Here is a 22,639-nt window from a genome sequence, read left to right as displayed (position 1 = left end):
ACCAGTAGATGATCCCTATTGTTTTGGGGGGTCATCGGGCCAAAAGTCAAAGTCACAGTGACCTTGATTGGTTAAAGGGTGTCTGAGTGATAACTCGACAATGCCTGCACCCACGGCCCTCAAACTTGACTTGGAGGTTGGGGTTGACCAGTAGATGCCCCCCAGTGATTTTAGGGCTCATCAGGTCAAAGGTCAAGGTCACAGTGACCTTTAATGATAAAAGGTTGTCCGAGTGATAACTACAACACTGCACCCATGACCCTCAAACTCGACATGGAGGCTGGGCCTGACCAGTATATGACCCCTATTGATTTTAGGAGTCATCAGATCAAAGGTCAAGGTCACAGTGACCTTGAAAGAAAAAAGCTTGTCTGTGTGATAACTTGACACTGCCTGAACCCATGGCCCTAAAACTTGGAGGTCCATGCATATTTCATTCAATTGCCCAAATAATCCTGACATCATGGCGCTCAGGGGGGCATAATGTTTGACAAACATCTCTTGTTTTCATTGTTTCTTAACAATTTTTTACTTTTATTAGCTGTGAGAACACCTGAGTAGTGAAATGTGTATTATTATATACAAGACAAACTTAAAGAAGATGAAACATTTTTATTAAAATAATACATGTTTATATTTAGTTATCAAAACCTTTCCCTCTGTTGCAGCTATACAAGGGACTTGACATAATCACAAATAAGGCAACCAAGGAGGAAATGACAATTTGCAAGCACCACATGATAGATTACATCTCACCTCTGAAAGAGAACAGCACAGTCCATGAATATCGAAATGCTGCTGTTCCCATTGTATCCTTGGCTGTACATCCATATAAAGAATGACAACTGGTAAAAGAGTCAATCTTTTTTATACATTTCAGTATTATTCAGTCATTCTCATTCAATTACTCTTACCTTTCAACTCTACCTGTCCAACAAATCTATGCTTAACTTTTCAAAATACAAGGGGTATTCTGAAAGTTTTTGGACAAATGCTGTCATATTTTTATTTCTTTACATTTTCTTATGAATTTTTCAGTATTTGTACCTACATACATGTTTCATCTATTCATTCATATTATGCATACACATATTCTTCGATTTAGTCAATTTATTTTGTTGTTATGGTAAACATGAGCGGGGCATGATTACATTAACATTGAAACTGACTGTAGAACTTAAAGTATGTTTTCCATTTACAGTCATAATTAGCTCTGCAAATTGAAGGTAATGTATGTTGACATAATTCCGGGATCTACTGGACGTACACGATGTCATTTCCAGTCTGCACAGTAAACAAGTAGAGGCATTTAGTGACTTCATGAAGAATGAATCAAGAACAATGATATTTCGTCAAATTTTGTGTCTTGATCGGTAAAAGCCGATGAGGCATTATCTTTGATCCGAAATACGTATGGTACTACAGCTTTGTCTAGGACTCTGATTTGTGAGTGGTACAACACTTTCAAGAAAGACCCCAAGCATGACGCAGTAAATGATCCAAGGACTTGAAAAGCATCGTAGGTCATTCAGCATAAAAATAAATGCAAAATTATCGCTTTTAGGTGCTGTAACGTTACTTGATAATAGCAGTTAGGAAGAAGAGCCTAGAGCTTGTCGACAAATTTTATCTTCAACATGACATCGCACCATCCGCTATTCGTGTTGTTACTAAGACAACACTTGCTGGATTAGATATTAAAACTATACAACCTCCCCCATACTATCTGGACCTAGACTATGTCACTTTTGGCTTTTTCCCACCATCAAGAACAAGTTGAGAGGCTCACGTTTGGAGGACATCAAAGACCTGCCAGTGGTTGTTCAGGAATGTATCAGGAGAATATCAACGGAAAACTTAAACAACTGCTTTAAAACTTGGCTTCACAGACATGAGAAGTGAGTTAAGTACTCGGAGGAATATTTTGAGAAAATTTGACATGTGTGCTGTGTTCGATATTATGACAAAGATCTTTTGCAATTATTCATACATTTAGTTGCCCCGCTCATGTTTACATAACGTTGCTATGGTGATAATAATTAGCGTCTTATTTTTAATTTTGTAATTTTACTTCTGAAAATGAATTAAAGGTATATATCACAAGTATAATAAAGTATTTGGGGTAATTTTTTAAAGTTATTAAACTCTTTTTGGCCTAACCTTCATACATTACAAGCTTACGATACTGAGGAATATTTGAATAAAAACATTGTTGTTTTTTTTGTGCTGTCTGTTAAATTTCTTGACTACAATTGACTTAGATAGATTCCATCCTTGCTGCAAGTAAGACGCCGATAATAGTGGGTGGTTCCAACTACTATATTGAGAGCCTCCTGTGGAAAGGTCTCATTGACAACCAGGTAGGCATATTTACAGTTCTCTATTTAGTCCACAGCTGTGGACTGCAAACCCCTCTTAATTTAGAAATATTGTCTCACTTCCACCATATTTTTATGACAAAATGACTATATTTTGTATTGCAAGTTTGATCAAAGAGCAAACAAGTTTTATAAAAAAAAATTGTTCATTTTTTGACTTTTCTATTCAAAGATTATGGTTGGCTTTACTACTCGTGCTGGCATTGGCGTCATTACATAACTCAATATCATCCTACAAGTTATGGTCCCTGATTGACTTAGGAACAAGGTTAAAGTTTTAGGACACAAAGTGTCCGGTAAAAGTTTCACAAGCAAGTTGGCATTTTTACTTATAACTGCAATACCCTATATTCAATTCACTTCACATTTCACACAAATGTTCACAGACATCGCACAAGAACATAACATAATTACATATCCGATGATCCTAAATAAAAATTATGGCCCTTGAGTTTGATTAAAAATTTAGGGCAACTTGGAGGTTTGACGCAGAACTTCAATACCCTTTATTCAATGGACTTCATACACAATTGTTCACTGTTGTTCTTAATGCAGCTTAATAGTCACACACACTGTCTGACAAATATCTGCCATTCATTCAAGTGACATAATACCTTACACATAAATTATTTTGGTAGATACATAATACATCGTTAATGCATTCATTTCTAAGACAAAGCTGGGTATAGCCAAGGACCCTGTCACACGGCAGCTCTTGTTGTACATGGACACACATTCTGCTTAAAAATTGTAACCTCATTGACACTATCTCCTGAAAAGAGCCATTTATAATCAAAGATGTTTCTCTCCAACAACATTATTTCTCTAGCTGAAGGACAGTATAAGAATTTGGTTGAGAATCATGGCATGCTCAGTGTTTTTAGAATTAATTATTGAGATCATGAAAAGGTGTCATGTTGATTGTGTGTATTTTTCTAAAGTTAATGAATTTTTTGCACTGTTTCCTGTTTTAATTACCAGTACTTAGGCAGTTTTTTGTTTCCCTATTATCTTTAAGTAACTTAAAGTGTAAAAACTAATCTTGAGCTTTTCTTAGCCCTGTGTTGATGTATTAATGACCTTTTACCAGGAAAACATTATCTGCCTTCATCTGATTGGCTAAGAAACAGCAGATAACCATAAGTGTTTTAAATCTGCGTCCTCAAAGTAATTGAGTAAAATTGAGCTAATCCTTTGTTTTAATATCAGCATTTTAAGAAGGGAATCCTTATAGTACTAAATACTGAAGTAGCTTGATGGTCCCCTGGTAATTCATAAGTACAAACACTAATCACTTAATAATATTTAATGACCACTTGATATTTTATTGTCAGTAAAATGAATGTGAGTGCTTTGTCTAATATTCATGGAAAATATTAAGACATTCATTTTTGGCAATATAATTATTCTCTTAAATCAAAAAAAATGAAATAAATAATAATAAAAAAATATATTTATGTATATATTTTTCAAATTTATTTAACAAATGTATTTTGGAACAAGTTTTTTCTTATTCTATAGTCATAAAAACAATGCTTATTTTTTTTTGAAGTGAAATAAATTTGCATTTTCACTTCACAAGGGTTCAATATGCAATCAACATTGGCTGGGTTAAGTTCAAAGTTGAAGTTTTCAGGACATTTCTCAATGAAAATTTGCTACAATATATTCTCCATGTTGTAAGATTGTATCTGGGGAGATTGTCTGATTAAATTGCATGTGTCAGAGAAGTGCATGAGAAAAAAGGAAACTCTCTGACAGGAAACAACTTAATAAGTTCCAAGAGGGATCCAGTTCAGATAACATAGATAGCACGGGGCAATGAAACTAAAACCACCCTACATCTTGCTCCTAAATACTGGACACACACAGATTGACTCTGTAACTGAGTGATGCTTTCTGATTTACTAGTAGGCCTACTAGATGAAATTAGTTTAACAGGAAAAAAATGAGTTACCTTTTGTTGATGATATACCAGGGGCGTATAATCATGTGGATTCATAATTGTGCTAGGGGGGTTCGGGTAAATTTTGAAAACAACTGCAAACTTGGGCATTTTAGGCGTTTCGAGGTGCTTTATTTAGTACTGGAAAATGGACAGTTTTAGCATCATGTAGTTTAGTATGCATACTGCAAATTTGGCTGAATTTTATTATTGATTTTTTTGTCAGAATCATGTGGATTCAGCCGCATACACTCGTATAGGCAGCTACTCGCCTGCATACATTAAACATCATAATATTAGGGCTGTTACTCTCTGTTAGTAGTCCATTGACATATTCCACGGATATTTCACTAAGTGGGTTTAAACAAAATACTTCTAATATGATACAACAACATCAACCTTCCATTATTTAATTTTTTTCATGTTTTTTTATGCTACAAACGACGCGAAAGCAATTCAAAAATTGTTATGCAATATAAATTTGTGTTCTTTTTTTCTCTTATAAAAAATACAATGGTTTGATTGGAACTTACACATTATTTTTTAATATCCCAATTATCAGTTGGTTTCACTTATAGAATACAGTCGAAACCGGTTGGCTCAATATCCCAGGGACCGGCTAAAATACTCTGAGCCTTGCGAATATCACGCCAAGCGAGAATGCTTACAAAGAGTAAAACAAAATCAGTCCTTGACATCCAGTTTGAGCCAAGCGATATTGAGCCAATGGGTTTTGACTGTTGTTGCGTTTTCCACCATTTTTTTTCATTTTCCACTGAGCTGCATCATTTCAATTAATACACTACTAGTAGGAATTGTCTAAAAAAATCTCTTTATTTTTAAACATAAGGAGACAAAATATTGAAGAGAAATAATTACTTGATAATAAAAACTCAATTTATTACATTTATGTAGGTAAACTCTTACACCCCTCTGGTGCACGCTCTCCTTGCGTCATATGGCTTTGTCTGCCTTGCTCTTATGTTTTATGCTCATTCAAAGTGATAATATATGAATACATCATAAAATTGAGAATGTTATTAAAGATGTAAATAAACTTCTTGGTGCCAGTATAAATGGTCCCTCAGCCATCATTCCAACTGAATTCAATTTTAAATTGTATATCATTTGTATACATTCATTTTCTGTTGAAGTGGAATGCATGGGAAAACAATTTTTCATGAATGAATCTCCCATGCTGGGGGGCTCATGGAATTTTAATGGGTTAGTTAACAGGTCGGTGCAGAGGGTATCTGGCTTGTGTAACCCTTCCCCTCTTGACATTTAATGCTTATCCTGCTTGTTCGTGCAACATAATGGATGGGAATTGTGGAATAGTGCTCTTATTTTTTCCAGATGTTCTACTAACCAAGCTTGGGGTGCTATATTAAGCCAGTACAGTGCAATGCCTCAATATTGTATGGATTTTTCATTTAATTTATGACTGGTTATAAGCAGATACTTACAAGAACAAATTTAAGCTTTTATTCTAACCTTTTAAAATGTGGTTAAGAAAATTAAGACCAGAAAGGATAGTGTCATAAATAGTTTTTATTTAATACTACAGAGAATGCTAGAATATACTATCAAATTGGCCACCACAACAATAATTACAAGGAAATTGTCATCATCATAATCATCATCATCATCAGCAGCAGTCACCCAGTCCGACCACCAGTATGTTGTTATAAACTATACTGAAAAAGACAGGAAACATGCTGGTTATTTGATGGAGGATTTTTTTGTATAAAACACTCTCATGATGCAACCTGGATTTCCAGAGAGCGTTGTGACCTGGTTTCCTAAGAACATCATGTTCCACATACCAGACATGAGAACCGACTTAATGACTGGAACAGTCTGGGGGAAACTCAGATAACTTCCTGTGTATTGGGAAAGTGACAAATGGGATTACTCAAGATACTGGTATTTGTAATCATTTTAGGAGAAGCATGAAATTTGCCATATTTGAATAATATTCATGAAACAACCTTACCATAACTAGACCAAAATACCATTCTTGGCATTTGTGTTGGTATTTTTGTGTCATTGATTGCATGAACTTCATATGCATTGTAAGGATTTAATTTCTACATTTTTCTCAGTTGACTCAGTTAGCATCATGTAAAATGTTAATGATTTGGAAGGATGGAGCAAGCTCAAAGCGTGCAATCCTTTTCATGTCATAAATATTTTACAAAATAGATTCTGAGATAAATTATAAACGTTTTTCACCAGGCGAGCAACCAAATTATGACATTATGTCTGATAAGTTGTAAAACTGCACTTTTCGACAGTTAAGTGATTGAAGCATGCCGGCTCTAGGTAGAGGTCAAAGATACAAGCCATAGATTACATGTCTGCTCAATATCTTATAATTCCCCTTGAAGTTTTCCCATGAAACTTGGGTAAAATGTCAACCACATTTTTATGACGTATGGAGGCCACACTTCAGCCACCACAGCTTAAGGAAACATGTTTAAGGTCAAAGGTTCGAACCATAGATTTCATTTTGGCTCCTAAAGCTCTTCAAGGATTTTCATGAAACTTGGGTAGAATGTTCACCTCATCAACACAGCACCCAATATCTTATCCAACAGATTAAACAATAGTTCCCATTACCTGTACCTAAATTACCATGTTAATTGCAGAACACAGTTGGAGCCAATTTTCACCAGCATGCTAATGCCTAAAAGACACTTGAAATATCCATCATCTTGCTGCAAAGTTTTTATAAAATATTTAAATTGGTGCACCATTTGATGAAATACATAAATTTCCCAGAAATTTGCCAATAAACTTGATTGATTTCATGCCAGCTATGTAATCGAAGCCCCTATCTGGAGAAAACGAAGTGTTTTAATTTCCCCTTGAGGTTTGGGAGGAAACATGCCCAGTTGTTTTGGGGGGTACTCCTAGGTCATGGGTGCATTAATTAAATAGAAATGATGAAACCAGTTCTTAATGAAGGAAGCGACAAATACAAACAGAATGTTTAAAAAAGTGATCAATTTATATCTTCAGATACATGAACTTGGTTGTATAAGTATAATCATAACAAATATCTAGAGAACATAGATGTAGAGCTAGCCACTTCAAACTGTGCTTAACTTCTTTTCGTAAATTTGCAGCCTGTGTCTTTAGTTTTAGTAAAAATGGTAGGTGCATTAATTGATTAGATACATAATAATATTTTTGGTCAAATCATGTTCAAAATACGGTTCATAAAGAGAATGTATTCATAGTAGAACTGTGAAATTACAAGATATAAAAATGTTTGTGAGTGTCCGCCTGTTTTTCTTTTTGTATTCAGGATTTGGCAAGAGTGGCTGCAACCCAGGACCAGACACACAGACAAACAGACAACAAATGTGAAACAGACTTAGTGAGAGGGAAGGCGGATGGTACCTCAAGCTCCTCAAGCTCCAAACAGGCACAGTAATTAAAAGAAATATTGCACTAAGTTATAACCCTGAATTTCATTAATCAGATTATTATCTTTTTATAGAATCTTGGAGTAGAGAGTCAGTCTCAGGAAATAAGATCATTTTATGTCTGAAACAAATCAGGAGCCAATGGATGGAAAATAATATTGATTTTAGAAACAGCTCCTCAGACAGTGAAAGTGACTTGGACCTGGAAGATGAGGCATTATTTACTGCGGAGAATCGGGCCAAATATGAGCAGCAGACTGGCCCTCAGCTCCATCAGCGGCTGGCTGACGTTGACCCAAACATGGCTGCCAGGTTCCATCCAAATGACAAGAGGAAAATCATAAGGTGTGATAATTAATATCACTACCATCTCTTGACCCCCCTCCCTTATAGCCCCACATCCCTTAAATAAACCCTGGGGGCGACCCTGTTTGGTACGTACAGTGTTAGACTGAGGAACCATTTATAGATGGAGCACAGAATGCAATCCCACAGCTATAGAGAATGGTTCTGTTTATGGTCAAAGGTGAGTAACTCATTGAACGGTGTAGAAATACTCATGCTATATGTTTTTCAGGGAGTTTTTTCCCTTGTGGATATTGGAACTTAATTGTGGTAATAGCTGTACAAACATTGTTTTAAACAATGACATACAACTCAGTATCTGATTTTTAGCAATATATTAAGCAGTTTAAGCTTTTTTATCCTATTTTTAAATGCAGAATCATTTCTTCATCATTTTGTACAGAGCATTGGAGGTGTTTGACCACTTTGGAGTTAAGATGTCAACCATGTATGAGCGCCAGCACGCCTCGTTGGCAGACAACACGATGGGTGGGCTGCTCAGATATCCAAACACCTGTGTGTTCTGGATACAATGTGAAACTGATGGTATGGAAAGGATGCAAATCAGTTTGAAATAAATAATTTTTCACCCGTTTTAACTTCTTTGACTTTAATGATAAAAAACCCTATATGATTCGTAAACAGATAAAAAATATTAGCAATAATTTGGCTTTTTTTTTCAACTGATGAATTTGTGGCCATGTAGCTATTAAGGATAATATATTTTTAATCTGTACACAAATCATGTTTATATTTGTTTTATTTGATCATTTAAGTCAAATGAGTCAGCAGTTTTTTGCATCAACCTACGTTGTGCCCCTTTAAAACAAACTGCTATTATTTTGAAGTGTTGTACCAAAAATAAATTTATGTTGGGCCTGTAACAATAGAGAAAACATATTTAACACAAAGACAGTCTTAAAGTATGAGAAAAAGCTGTATAAATATAATTTCTGTTTGATTTTACCCCTTCATGTGTTGCATTGTTTAAGGGCAATTCTTGTTATTTCTCCTGCAGTTTTGGACTGTCGACTGGACGGCCGGGTGGACACAATGTTGGAGAAGGGCCTGGTGGCTGAACTGACTGACTTCCACAGGCAGTATAACGAGGACAGGCTCAATCAGGGAAAGTAAGTCATGTATTGAAATGGTGGACATTGTTGAATATGTAGATGTAGATGTTATTAGATGTTTCCTGGAATGTTCACAATTTTTGTGCCACAATTTTAGCTTGTCTTTCTTATGATCATTTTTTTACAGCATGTAGTATTGGACATGTGCTTGGTACATTCATTGTTTTGGGGCAAAATTTTTTTCTGTAACTATCATTCATACGAAATTTTGTATTCATGTTACAATTGATAATACAGATATCAGGGCTCATAACATCGGTATTATGGTTAATGATAATTAAGTTATGCCTCTAGACCCAGGATATATGTTGGAACATTACTGCCATTACGTTAAACTTTCTAACGTTGTCAGGGAAGCGGACTACACTCGAGGGATATTCCAGAGTATCGGCTTCAAAGAGTTCCACAACTACCTCCTAATGGACGACCAGCAGAGGGCCACGCCTCAGGGACAAAATGCATTCTTGGAAGGTAACTTGGGTTAAAACTGTGTTGATTAACTACTTTCCAGAACTGTCAATGAGTAATGCTTATAGTCATAAGTAATGTAAACTCATATAGTGCCAGGAAGAAAAAATAATTTCTATTATTACATTATTTGGCTAAATTTCAATATCAATAATTTATTAGTTTTGATTAGAATGAAATAAAAAGAAAATATTGCTTGGTATATCATTAAGTCTTTGACATCTCGACATGTTTATAATTATCAAGAAATATTACTTTTCAATTCAAATGAAGAAAAATATTATATCTGTGTAGTTATTTTCCTGTTTGTGACAATCATGGTCAATCATGCAAAGTCACTCGTGAAATATAGCTTACGGTCTACACTTGTTGAACTATATTGCTATCTTACACTGAAACAAACCTTTATGTATTTATTGGAATAAAGAAGTTATTTTTTTCATTTAAATCATCAGAGGAAATAGAGGATATTTGTTTATTTTAGAGTAAGATTGTATTTTATTTCATTCGTGATCATGGAAAAACTATATTTTCACGAATGGCGAAGAAAATGGAAAAGAAAGCAAATTTTGTTACAAGTATAGTTTGTATCCTGTGATTCTTACTGGATATCATCTCACTATTTATTCTGCTTATAAATATGAATAAAAATGATGGGATGAAAATCTTTTTAGGGTTTGAAACTAAATGTAAGAGCATATCAATTAAATTTAACAATGGTTAGAATGTAAGATCTATTTTACAGGAGTGAACAAGTTAAAACTGGTAACCAGACAGTACGCCAGGAAACAAAAGAGGTGGATTGAGACACGCCTGCTCAAACGTAAGTATGTCTTAATCGAAACTGAGTATCAAGTAAAAGTGAATATAAAACTTTTTTTGATAATCTCGAAGGTTGTTCATACAGTTTCTTATCCCAGCACTACAATGTGTTCTCTGTGTCGTTACTTCTTTAAATCTGATACGATTGAACATGATATTCCTGATATAAATTTTTGTATTGCTTAATAAATTCAAATATGTGATGCCATTTTTGAAACAAAAACATATGATGATATCAAGTTCACTGTTTTTTCTGATTCTGTAAACAGGCCCATGCAGTGAGAACGTGCCTCGTGTGTATGGCCTGGATGGTACAGATGTTTTCCAGTGGGATAAGAACGTGCACACACCTGCTGTAGAGATACTCACAGCTGTACAGAAGGTAGGCATGGACAAGAGATACTCACAGCGGTACAGAGAGTAGGTATGAACTGTAGAGAAACAGTGGTACAGAGGGTGGGTATGAACTGTAGAGAAACAGTGGTACAGAGGGTGGGTATGAACTGTAGAGAAACAGCGGTACAGAGGGTGGGTATTGACTGTAGATATACTTACAGCTAAACAGAGTGTGAATATGGACTGTAGAGAAACAGTGGTACAGAGGGTGGGTATTGACTGTAGATATACTTACAGCTAAACAGAGTGTGGTATGAACTGTAGAGAAACAGTGGTACAGAGGGTGGGTATGGACTGTAGAGAAACAGTGGTACAGAGGGTGGGTATGAACTGAAGAGAAACAGTGGTACAGAGGGTGGGTATGAACTGTAGAGAAACAGTGGTACAGAGGGTGGGTATGAACTGAAGAGAAACAGTGGTACAGAGGGTGGGTATGAACTGTAGAGAAACAGTGGTACAGAGGGCGGGTATGAACTGTAGAGAAACAGTGGTACAGAGGGTGGGTATGAACTGTAGAGAAACAGTGGTACAGAGGGTAGGTATGAACTGTAGAGAAACAGTGGTACAGAGGGTGGGTATGAACTGTAGAAAAACAGTGGTACAGAGGGTGGGTATGAACTGTAGAGAAACAGTGGTACAGAGGGTGGGTATGAACTGTAGAGAAACAGTGGTACAGAGGGTAGGTATGAACTGTAGAGAAACAGTGGTACAGAGGGTGGGTATGAACTGTAGAGAAACAGTGGTACAGTGGGTAGGTATGAACTGTAGAGAAACAGTGGTACAGAGGGTAGGTATGAACTGTAGAGAAACAGTGGTACAGAGGGTAGGTATGAACTGTAGAGAAACAGTGGTACAGAGGGTAGGTATGAACTGTAGAGAAACAGTGGTACAGAGGGTGGGTATGAACTGTAGAGAAACAGTGGTACAGAGGGTGGGTATGAACTGTAGAGAAACAGTGGTACAGAGGGTGGGTATGAACTGTAGAGAAACAGTGGTACAGAGGGTGGGTATGGACTAGAGATGCTCACAGCTGAACAGAAGGTGGGTATTGACTGTAGATATACTTACAGCTAAACAGAGTGTGAATATGGACTGTAGAGATGCTCACAAGTGAACAGAGTGTTGGTATGGACTGTAGAGATGCTCACAGTTGAACAGAGGGCGGGTATGGACTGTAGAGATGCCCACAGCTGAACAGAGGGCGGGTATGGACTGTAGAGATGCCCACAGCTGAACAGAGGGCGGGTATGGACTGTAGAGATGCCCACAGCTGAAGAGAGGGCGGGTATGGACTGTAGAGATGCCCACAGCTGAAGAGAGGGCGGGTATGGACTGTAGAGATGCCCACAGCTGAAGAGAGGGCGGGTATGGACTGTAGAGATGCCCACAGCTGAACAGAGGGCGGGGTATGGACTGTAGAGATGCCCACAGCTGAACAGAGGGCGGGGTATGGACTGTAGAGATGCCCACAGCTGAAGAGAGGGCGGGGTATGGACTGTAGAGATGCCCACAGCTGAAGAGAGGGCGGGTATGGACCGTAGAGATGCCCACAGCTGAAGAGAGGGCGGGGTATGGACCGTAGAGATGCCCACAGCTGAAGAGAGGGCGGGGTATGGACCGTAGAGATGCCCACAGCTGAAGAGAGGGCGGGGTATGGACCGTAGAGATGCCCACAGCTGAAGAGAGGGCGGGGTATGGACCGTAGAGATGCCCACAGCTGAAGAGAGGGCGGGGTATGGACGGTAGAGATGCCCACAGCTGAAGAGAGGGCGGGGTATGGACCGTAGAGATGCCCACAGCTGAAGAGAGGGCGGGGTATGGACCGTAGAGATGCCCACAGCTGAAGAGAGGGCGGGGTATGGACCGTAGAGATGCCCACAGCTGAAGAGAGGGCGGGGTATGGACCGTAGAGATGCCCACAGCTGAAGAGAGGGCGGGGTATGGACCGTAGAGATGCCCACAGCTGAAGAGAGGGCGGGGTATGGACCGTAGAGATGCCCACAGCTGAAGAGAGGGCGGGGTATGGAATGTAGAGATGCCCACAGCTGAAGAGAGGGCGGGGTATGGACCGTAGAGATGCCCACAGCTGAAGAGAGGGCGGGGTATGGACCGTAGAGATGCCCACAGCTGAAGAGAGGGCGGGGTATGGACCGTAGAGATGCCCACAGCTGAAGAGAGGGCGGGGTATGGAACGTAGAGATGCCCACAGCTGAAGAGAGGGCGGGGTATGGACCGTAGAGATGCCCACAGCTGAAGAGAGGGCGGGGTATGGAACGTAGAGATGCCCACAGCTGAAGAGAGGGCGGGGTATGGACCGTAGAGATGCCCACAGCTGAAGAGAGGGCGGGGTATGGACCGTAGAGATGCCCACAGCTGAAGAGAGGGCGGGGTATGGACCGTAGAGATGCCCACAGCTGAACAGAGGGCGGGTATGGACCGTAGAGATGCCCACAGCTGAACAGAGGGCGGGTATGGACCGTAGAGATGCCCACAGCTGAAGAGAGGGCGGGGTATGGACCGTAGAGATGCCCACAGCTGAAGAGAGGGCGGGGTATGGACCGTAGAGATGCCCACAGCTGAAGAGAGGGCGGGTATGGACCGTAGAGATGCCCACAGCTGAAGAGAGGGCGGGTATGGACCGTAGAGATGCCCACAGCTGAAGAGAGGGCGGGGTATGGACCGTAGAGATGCCCACAGCTGAAGAGAGGGCGGGGTATGGACCGTAGAGATGCCCACAGCTGAAGAGAGGGCGGGGTATGGACCGTAGAGATGCCCACAGCTGAAGAGAGGGCGGGGTATGGACCGTAGAGATGCCCACAGCTGAAGAGAGGGCGGGGTATGGACCGTAGAGATGCCCACAGCTGAAGAGAGGGCGGGGTATGGACCGTAGAGATGCCCACAGCTGAAGAGAGGGCGGGGTATGGACCGTAGAGATGCCCACAGCTGAAGAGAGGGCGGGTATGGACCGTAGAGATGCCCACAGCTGAAGAGAGGGCGGGTATGGACCGTAGAGATGCCCACAGCTGAAGAGAGGGCGGGGTATGGACCGTAGAGATGCCCACAGCTGAACAGAGGGCGGGTATGGACTTGAGAGATGCTCACAGCTGGCGGGTATGGACTTTAGAGACCCTCACAGCTGGCGGGTATGGACTTTAGAGACGCTCACAGCTGGCGGGTATGGACTTTAGAGACGCTCACAGCTGGCGGGTATGGACTTTAGAGACGCTCACAGCTGGCGGGTATGGACTTGAGAGATGCTCACAGCTGGTGGGTATGGACTTGAGAGATGCTCACAGCTGGTGGGTATGGACTTGAGAGATGCTCACAGCTGGTGGGTATGGACTGTAGAGATGCTCGCAGCTGGTGGGTATGGACTGTAGAGATGCTCACAGCTGGTGGGTATGGACTTTAGAGATGCACACAGCTGGTGGGTATGGACTTGAGAGATGCTCACAGCTGGTGGGTATGGACTTGAGAGATGCTCACAGCTGAACAAAGGGTGGGTATGGACTAAAGGGATGCTCTTATCTTTACAAAGGGTGGTTATGGACTTTCAAGAAATGGTGACCCCACTTGAAAAATCCTCAAATATTAGTTAACATTCAAAACTCATAAATCTTGCAAATTGAACATTCATAAATGAGTATGTACCTACTTTTATATTTTCACTATTATTTCAGGGAGAGAATCCCCCAATCCAGGCCCTTCAACACAGAGAAGTGCAGCGAGAGTTTGCCACCCACTACTGTAGAGTGTGTGAGGTCTATGCAACCACACCAGATATGTGGCAAAGTATAATGTATTCATTGTTCAGTATCTTAGCTTTTCTAAAGAGATTTTTTTTTATCATGAGCAGCATGGTGGTATGACACCTTTGTTTATTTTACAACTGCATTCTCATAGCTATTCTGCTAACCTCATTAATTAAACCAAAATATTTTCAGGTGTAATTTTTTCCCAACAGTGATGATACTTGATATATTAATCATGAGAAAAATACAATGAAAAAAGGATATATTGCATTTCTAGCTTGACTATTCAAAGAATAAGGAGGCGTTACTACGTAGGTGTACGCCTCTGGTTCAAGTTTTAGGGCAAGTTGACATTTGCACTTATAACTCCAATACCTTTCATACAATTCACTTAATATTTCACACAGTTGTTCAGGACCATCACACAATGAGGTTACACAACTCCATATTATCTTAAATACAGAATATGGTCCCTGATTGACTTAGGATCTAAGGTTAAAGATTAACATTGCGTCAGGTTTAAGCTTTAGGGCAAGTTGGGATTTTTACTAATAACTTCTATACCCTTCAATCAATTGACTTAATACTTCACACAATTATTGATGACCATCTTACAATTAGGCTACACTACACTTATATTCAAATTATAGACATAAATCAACTAAGGAACTCCGGTAAAGTTTTAGGGCGCATTGTGTTTGGTTCAAGTTTAAGGCATTGCCCCGAAGTTGGGATTTTTCTCTTATTACTTCCATACCCTTCATTCTATTGACTTAATACTTCACATAGTTGTTAACGGCCATCACACCATTAGGTTTCATAACTGCATATTAACCTTTATACAAATTATGGCCCTTGATTGACTTAAAAAGTTTGGTTCAAGTTTTTGGGCAACATTGGGTTTTAACTCACGTCTCAAATACTCTTCATTCAACTGACATGCAAATTTTTATAATTTTAACCAGGTTTTCAGGAAGTAAAACAGTGTTATAAGAATGACATACGTTGGAAGGGCGTCATTAAACTCACCTTTGGTATCGAATAATTTTAGTTAGGTTCAACATTTAGTGACCAAACTTAGAATATGGATGAGTTTATTGAGACCATTCATGGGATTGCATTTGGGGCCCCTAGGGTCAAGGTCACTGTTACTAAAAATAGAAAAAAGGTTGGTACTGTATAACCTTAGTAAAGGTTGACAAATTGCGACCAAACTTTGTTGTATAAAGAGCTTACAGAGACCTTTCATGGGATTGAGTTTAGGGCCCCAAGAGTCATTGTCAAGGTCACTGTTTCTAAAAATAAAAAAATGCTAAGCGCTGAATAACTTCAGCTAGGGTTGACATATTGTGACCAAACTTTGTATATAGGAAGAGTTTATGGAGACTTTTCATGAGATTGTGTTTAGGGCCCATAGGGTCAAGGTCACTGTTACTGAAAATAGAAAAACATTTAGTACTGAATAACTTTAGTTAGAGTTGATATTTTACTACCAAACTTTGTATATAGAAAGAGTTAATGGAAACCTTTCAAGGGATTGCCTTTGGGGCCCTTAGGATCAAGGTCAATGTTACTAAAAATAGAAAAAAAAAAACAGATGAAAATCAATCTCAAACTGAAGGCTAAAGTTATTGCAGGGTTTCTTGTTTATTTTTTGCTTTTGATTCATTGCAAAGATGAAGCAGCATTTAGTCGAGCGCACTGTCCTATGACAGCACTTGTTTCCTGTGTATTTGCTGTATAAGTGTAGGGTAGCAACATTTTAAATTTTCCAAGAAGTGTTCAACCCTTCATTGAAGATTAAAATTACAATACCTGTCCAGCAACAGTAGTGTTTTTTTGCTATAGTGCCTCTAATAAACCCATATCTTTACTTCTAAAGTGCACATGAAGGGTCGTCGTCACAAGAAGAGGGCTCAATCTCACAGAAAAAGGCTGGCCAGACTTTCACAGACACTTGACAGTTATGTCAAAAAGGAAGACAGGTATATTGTGGGAGCTTCATAGGATGATCTATTAACAAGTAAAATGTGTCCAATTTGGCCATAAGCATACCAGATATGTATATTTTCCTTTAATAGTATGTCCTTCTTAAGTATTATAAGTATAAAATATTTTGGTAAGCTATTGCCGTTTAATTGTGTATAAAAACATTTGTCAGTTTACGGTTTGTGATCCAACTACCCTAACATCAAGATTTCCTTAGCTACAGAATTTTTAAAAAGTTGTCAACACAGAAAACTGACCCTTCCCTGAAAGGTTACAGGAGTTAAAACCTTTGCTCTTCCAAAACTTATCAATCCTATGGAAGTTCTACTTTCTCCACCTTAGAGTGTTCAGAAGAATGAAAATAGTAAACAAAAACCAAATAAAGTACAATACACACTGCATATAAAAACACTTGGGAAGAAGATAAATGAAATCAAGTTCTTGGAACAAATAATGGGTGAAAGAAGTGGAATACAATATTGACACTTGACATTTTCAGTACCATTGGTACTGCAATAAGAACATTTCAGTACAAGTATATTTATAGAATAGTACCGATAAACAAATACATGTATCAATTCAAACTCACAGTCTCAAACTTTATGTCAATTCTGTTCTGAATGTTCTGTTCCCTGAATATTTTATTGAAATATTGTTTTTGTCCACAACATCTGAACAGTAAAATGTAGTTGTTTTTTAAAAGATGCCACTTATAATTTCACCTTAGCATAACATAATACTATTGTCACATTAATCATCACACAATTCAACTGCAATGCTCAAAAAATAACGCCTGAAAGACAATTAATCTTCTATAAAGTTGGCTGTTTAAACAAGGTCAATGATGTCACTTGATTGATTAAAGTCACATTCATTTAACTGCAATACAATGGGTTTTTTTCATGTCAGAAGTGTGGGTATTGCAGATGTTTTCTGAAGATTTTGTGTTCAGCTAAGGAATCAAAAAAAGTGGCTGTAAATATAAACATACATACATTTTTCAAAATAGTTTAAGCTAATGGCTAACCCACTGATTGGCTCTATTCCATTTTACAGGGAACCAGAAATAACCAACAGTGACACCTGATTGGTTCCCATTCTGACGGCAGTTGAAACTCTAGAATAGTTTGTGAAGACTTTGGATTCCAATCCACGTTGCAGAAGACAACAGTGGCCTGTTGAAGAACATTTCATCATAACAGTACTCTGATGGCCCTCACTAGTTGGAAGCCAAGAACAGTTTTTGCTATAAAGGAGGCAACACCGGTACTGAGTATGACTCAAATGGTAGCTTTAAGAAAGCCGGTTATCAAAAGTATTCCATTTTATTTGCGCTATGTTATAAAGTCATCAGGAATTCAACACGAGTGAACAAAGTGTTTTTATTTTCTGTTTATTTTATTGCCACAATAAATAAATGATCTGTCATGGAAATACAAAAACATGATGAGAGGGAAAGAGGATAAGCACTGTTAGAACTTAACACAAAGGCTGTGATAGATTTATGTGATACATTGTACTGGAAATAAAATGTGCATCAAAGGACTGACTTGAAATGAGATGGAATGGGCAAAATAATCTGCCCGATATGAGAATGTTGAATGAATTGCATTGCATTGCATTGCAGATGTAAAGCATTTCAATATTTGAAAAACATACATAACAGGTTGGATGTATAATAAAACATTTCAAGCTTATCAGGGCTAGCCTTATCTAAAAGATCTCGTTGTTAAGTTCAGGAAGTATTTTTTTTACAAAGACCCTTCATTTTACTTCTTTTAACAACCCTTCATAGGGACGAAATTTGGCATTTCAGAAATAAAATAGATAAACAACTGCCTTGGCATAAAATATACAGCATTATTCCATTGTAACACTTAACACAACAGAACAACATGCAAAAAACTGAGGTCATTATGTTGTACAACAGTTTAGGGACAAAAAGTAGCAACTGCATAATATACACATGGCAGCACATATTTACAGCAATGGAATATCTAGGCTCGCAAAACAATGACTTTATATTCAGGTTTTAACTATATACAATTCTAGACTACGGTATTCAACACTTAATTGTATTAATAAACACCAGTGACTAAAACAAAACGTTGTAAAATAATGAATCACAGAAAGGTTTAACATCTTTGAAATAATATCCGATATAACAATAAACTTCAACAACTCTATGAGCTAGTTTTCTTGATATACATACATGAGACAGTCGAAAAAATATATGTCCGTACATTTGATGTACACCAGCATGAAATGGCTTTGAATTAGATTCTCTTGAAACACTAACTTTTTAAACATGATTTCGATGTTTGGCAGTTTCAATCCGAATGTATTGCATTCTGCAGCAAAACGTGTGGTAAAACAGTTCAATATATCAGCCTGGAGGTTGACCTTCTACCAGCTAAGGTCAAGTGTCAATTTCAGGATGAGTGAGAAGTTGCACATGTGTCCATGACCTAGAACTGAAAGAGGGCAAGAAATTCCTCTGGCTTCAGACTTCTGCTCTTTGGCTGATGTTCACTGGCACATGGATGACCCAGAGACTGTAATGTAAGGTCAAGGTCATAAATGTAGAATATCCAACTGGTAGTGACAAGGTCATTTTGGCATAATCTTTCTCTAATTTAATAATAAGTATGTCATAGCATCAACATGTGGTCGGAAACAATTTTTATTTTTCCATGTATTTTGATTGCATAGTCTTAATATATCTCGGACTGTCTTACAATTGTGTATGAAAATTCAATTATTTACACATGGGTTTTATTAACTATACTGACAAAATAAAATAAATTCCTGACCTGCCAGAAGATGTGGTTGCAGTGTCGACAGATGGCCAAGACATCACTGTAGACCTCCTTCTTACCGAACCGCCTGAAACATACACATTAATTGTGGCAGTTTTATTATTTAAACAATGTATCATTTTATTCTTAATCCATGCTGACAGTAGTAACCTGCTCCAGTGTTATAGCTTGTTTACGAAATTAGCAATAAAAAGGAAGTAAACAGCAAAAATGTAATTCACTGAACAAAAACGCCACAACTAAGATAAAAACATACAAATAATTTAGTGCCATAAATAAGAGCATGCATGTGAGCCATACACTTACAGGTAACATCTCTTATAGATGTACTTCCAGTCAATGTCTGATTCCTGCTCGTTCTTGTTAAGAAAGGTGAGGATCTGTCTGCTCGTGAAGTGGAAGAGCACGAGCTGTTTCCATAGCAACGTGTCGTCCGTAATTGCGTTGTTGTGTGTGTCAGTCTGTCCGAGGCGGAGGAGATCCGAGTGGTCAGGAATCTTCAGCATGATCTGCTGCTTGCATTCTGGCGGGAGATTGTTGAAGGTCATACAGCCATCTGACTTCCGCTGTAAATCATTCATTGCCAATTAGTGATATGCCATTACAACGAACGCTGTGTTTTAAGTGTTTAAGCATGTGCACATTTATAAAGGAAACCAGTGTGTCTTATTAGTAGATGGAAATTTAAATGAATGGCTAATAGTCGCAGTATTTTAAAGCATGATCATTTGAATGCTGGCGATATTAAAGGAAATATTTGCTTTAACTAAGAAAACAATTAACACATACATGTGTAACGCCATATATGTTATTTAAATATACATATACGTGTAAAAATACAGTTATGCTTACAAACCTCTTTCACCCGGAACCTCCGGAGCTTGTCGGCCATTCTGTTGGCTGCCTTGAGATGTTCGTTCCAAAGAGCAGAACAGCCAATGTGGTCGCACCTGTGCTCGTGAAGTGCACGCACCGCGCAGTAGACCAACTTCCGCATTTCCCCGACGTTGTTTTGCGACCGTAAAACTGTTAATGATAATGTTATAAATAAAATAGGGTATACATGTGCATTGCGTTGCGTGCGTTTATGTCTTATTGCAATTCAGTTTCAGTTCGGGGAATTCTCCATAGATATTACTCGCCCTATTGCTAGGCCCTGAAATAGGAAATAGCAAATAACTGTAAGCGTATCAATTAATTAAAAAAGTAAATAAGGAGGGGAGTTACCATCATTGACCATTTCCTCCAAGATCGCAAACATGTGTTTCTGCGCGTGCCCAGACAGGAACGCCAGTTTCTCGCACAGCAGCAGCCGTAACAGCTACAACATAAATGATGGATACGAACTTTCGACGATCAATTCACAAGCTTATTTCAATATCGAACATCATCGTCAAATTCTACTGCCACGTGAACACGTTGACCAATTATACAGTTACCACGGCCATACCTTGCAGACGTAGTTGAAGCGCTTTAGATCCCTGCCGGCCGTGGCCATGTCCAGGTGGACGAACGCCTCGCTGATTGTGGTAAGCGTCATCTGCTGCAAAACGTAGAAATTCGTGCGGGGTTTTTCAAGTGTGTTTTACTGGATTGTCTGTCAATAGCATCTGTATGTATAGGTGTGTGATTTTTAAAACATTCGTATAAAAAGTATCGGACAAGAATTTAATAAAAATGTAAATAGATTTGCAGGTAATTGGGCTGCGTGATCAAAGCCTTATGACGGTGTTTTTATATCCTGGTTGTAGCTCTGTAGCATTGACATGTGACTCGTGTCCTTTTAAAAAAAACAACAACACCGAACGGTAGAATGTTAGACTTGGTACTGATGTTTGTTCTGATAAGTGCGAAAAACGCTATTACCTCGCGGGAGATTGCACGTTGGTATCGGATTGAGGGTCGGTGGACGTTTTGAAGGTCGTCATAATAACCGTTCCACTCTACCAAGGCCAGGCGTAGCAATCTGGCAAATATGATCAGTTCTATAAAATGACTTAACGGTGTAGCTAAGTAGCCAGCAAAATACATTTGTTTATTAAGGCAAAACTATAAACTAAAGAGTATTGACCACAGGAAAGGTTAACTGAAACGGTCTCTTGTGTTTTAATGTATAAGCTTAATCGCCATATTATACTAGCATTATGTATTCCTCTTGAAAAGAAGAGAGTGAAAGTCTATGATTTCACAGTTCAACTATGTTTAAAACTGGGACCAATCTGATTCCCAGTTCATAATAACTCAATTTCGGCCACTAATGATAAACTCAAAAAACTATAAAGATGCACACTATTAATCTCATTTATGACTATTGTCCCTTGTGTAGAAATGTATTGAATATTATTTCACACAAGTTGCAAAAGTCATGTATGAGATTAATGCGCACTCGCATCCATCCTAGGCGACCCGGGTTCGATTATCGGACTGGGCGCATATGAGTTTGGTTAAGGCACGTGAGCTTCCTCCGGGTACTCTGGTTTCTTACACAATACAAGACCACACTCTCGTGCAACATCATGCCAACGAGAGTGATCGATATAATGTCAGTGTATTAAAATAACTTGTTTCACAATCCGTTGTAAAACAACGTGCAAATTTAGTGAATGCTATATATACCGCATGATTGGTTTCACATACAAGTGCACTACTACGTGGCTCTTTATCAATTAATGATGTGAACTTTGTCGCTGTTTGATCAAGCTTAAACCCATAGTAACAGTCTTGCAAATGTTACGTTCGATTTGATAATGACAAATATTTAAATATAGGATAACAGTGACCTTTGTGTCACTTATCGCAGATCGAGATACAATAATGAAAATAAAAATTAGGCAGAATAGTTTCCAAAAAAAGCAACTTTGTTTCGAGATCGAGGAAAGGAAACATTCTGAAATGGAAAAAAATAGCCACATGAAAATGTTAATATATTCATGAATATAGGTGAACACATACGTACCTTGCAATATACTGAGAATTTAAGTTTTCGAACACTTTCACTCGCCATATTTTAAGTTTTTCCCACGATCCTTCCTTAGTCCTGACCCACTCATCCCCGGATCCCCTCCAGTCTTTACCAAGAAAAGGCATTTTCTCGAAACGAGCTTTGAATTAATATTTCCGTAGTGTGTCTCTTAGCCTTTGTGTACGAATTGCGCATT

General features: G+C 38.4%; 2 protein-coding genes across 3 annotated transcripts in view; one reads left to right on the top strand and one right to left on the bottom strand.

The window, feature by feature from the left end:
* LOC128213388 (tRNA dimethylallyltransferase-like) overlaps nucleotides 1-18,204 on the top strand; it is a 24,377-nt gene extending 6,173 nt beyond the window's left edge. For both annotated transcript variants that reach the window (XM_052919036.1, XM_052919037.1), the window contains exons 2-13: nucleotides 669-809; nucleotides 2,262-2,360; nucleotides 7,637-7,761; nucleotides 7,926-8,102; nucleotides 8,506-8,648; nucleotides 9,121-9,232; nucleotides 9,588-9,706; nucleotides 10,449-10,526; nucleotides 10,795-10,907; nucleotides 14,602-14,713; nucleotides 16,556-16,658; nucleotides 17,719-18,204. In XM_052919036.1, the coding sequence (XP_052774996.1) occupies nucleotides 669-809; nucleotides 2,262-2,360; nucleotides 7,637-7,761; nucleotides 7,926-8,102; nucleotides 8,506-8,648; nucleotides 9,121-9,232; nucleotides 9,588-9,706; nucleotides 10,449-10,526; nucleotides 10,795-10,907; nucleotides 14,602-14,713; nucleotides 16,556-16,658; nucleotides 17,719-17,749 (1,353 nt within the window). In that variant the 3' untranslated portion in view covers nucleotides 17,750-18,204. The remainder of the gene's footprint in view (nucleotides 1-668; nucleotides 810-2,261; nucleotides 2,361-7,636; nucleotides 7,762-7,925; nucleotides 8,103-8,505; nucleotides 8,649-9,120; nucleotides 9,233-9,587; nucleotides 9,707-10,448; nucleotides 10,527-10,794; nucleotides 10,908-14,601; nucleotides 14,714-16,555; nucleotides 16,659-17,718) is intronic.
* LOC128213390 (F-box only protein 32-like) lies at nucleotides 18,042-22,639 on the bottom strand. The gene is made up of 8 exons (XM_052919040.1): nucleotides 22,438-22,639; nucleotides 21,348-21,447; nucleotides 20,932-21,024; nucleotides 20,709-20,802; nucleotides 20,338-20,507; nucleotides 19,788-20,047; nucleotides 19,476-19,548; nucleotides 18,042-19,217 (listed from the first exon to the last, which is right to left on the bottom strand). Exons 1-8 carry the CDS (start codon nucleotides 22,566-22,568, stop codon nucleotides 19,131-19,133), a joined length of 1,008 nt encoding a protein of 335 aa, XP_052775000.1. The 5' UTR covers nucleotides 22,569-22,639; the 3' UTR covers nucleotides 18,042-19,130.

This window comes from Mya arenaria, chromosome 13 (assembly GCF_026914265.1).
Source record: "Mya arenaria isolate MELC-2E11 chromosome 13, ASM2691426v1".
NCBI lineage: Eukaryota > Metazoa > Mollusca > Bivalvia > Myida > Myidae > Mya > Mya arenaria.
This window is presented reverse-complemented; position numbering and strand designations above follow the sequence as displayed.

Excerpts from the sequence above, each read along its gene's own strand:
- LOC128213390 (XM_052919040.1), bottom strand. The coding sequence starts at position 22,568 with ATGCCTTTTCTTGGTAAAGACTGGAGGGGATCCGGGGATGAGTGGGTC. Across the intron at positions 21,448-22,437 it reads AATTCTCAGTATATTGCAAG|ATTGCTACGCCTGGCCTTGG; the intron begins GTACGTATGTGT and ends CATATTTGCCAG. Across the intron at positions 20,803-20,931 it reads GCTTCAACTACGTCTGCAAG|CTGTTACGGCTGCTGCTGTG; the intron begins GTATGGCCGTGG and ends TTTATGTTGTAG.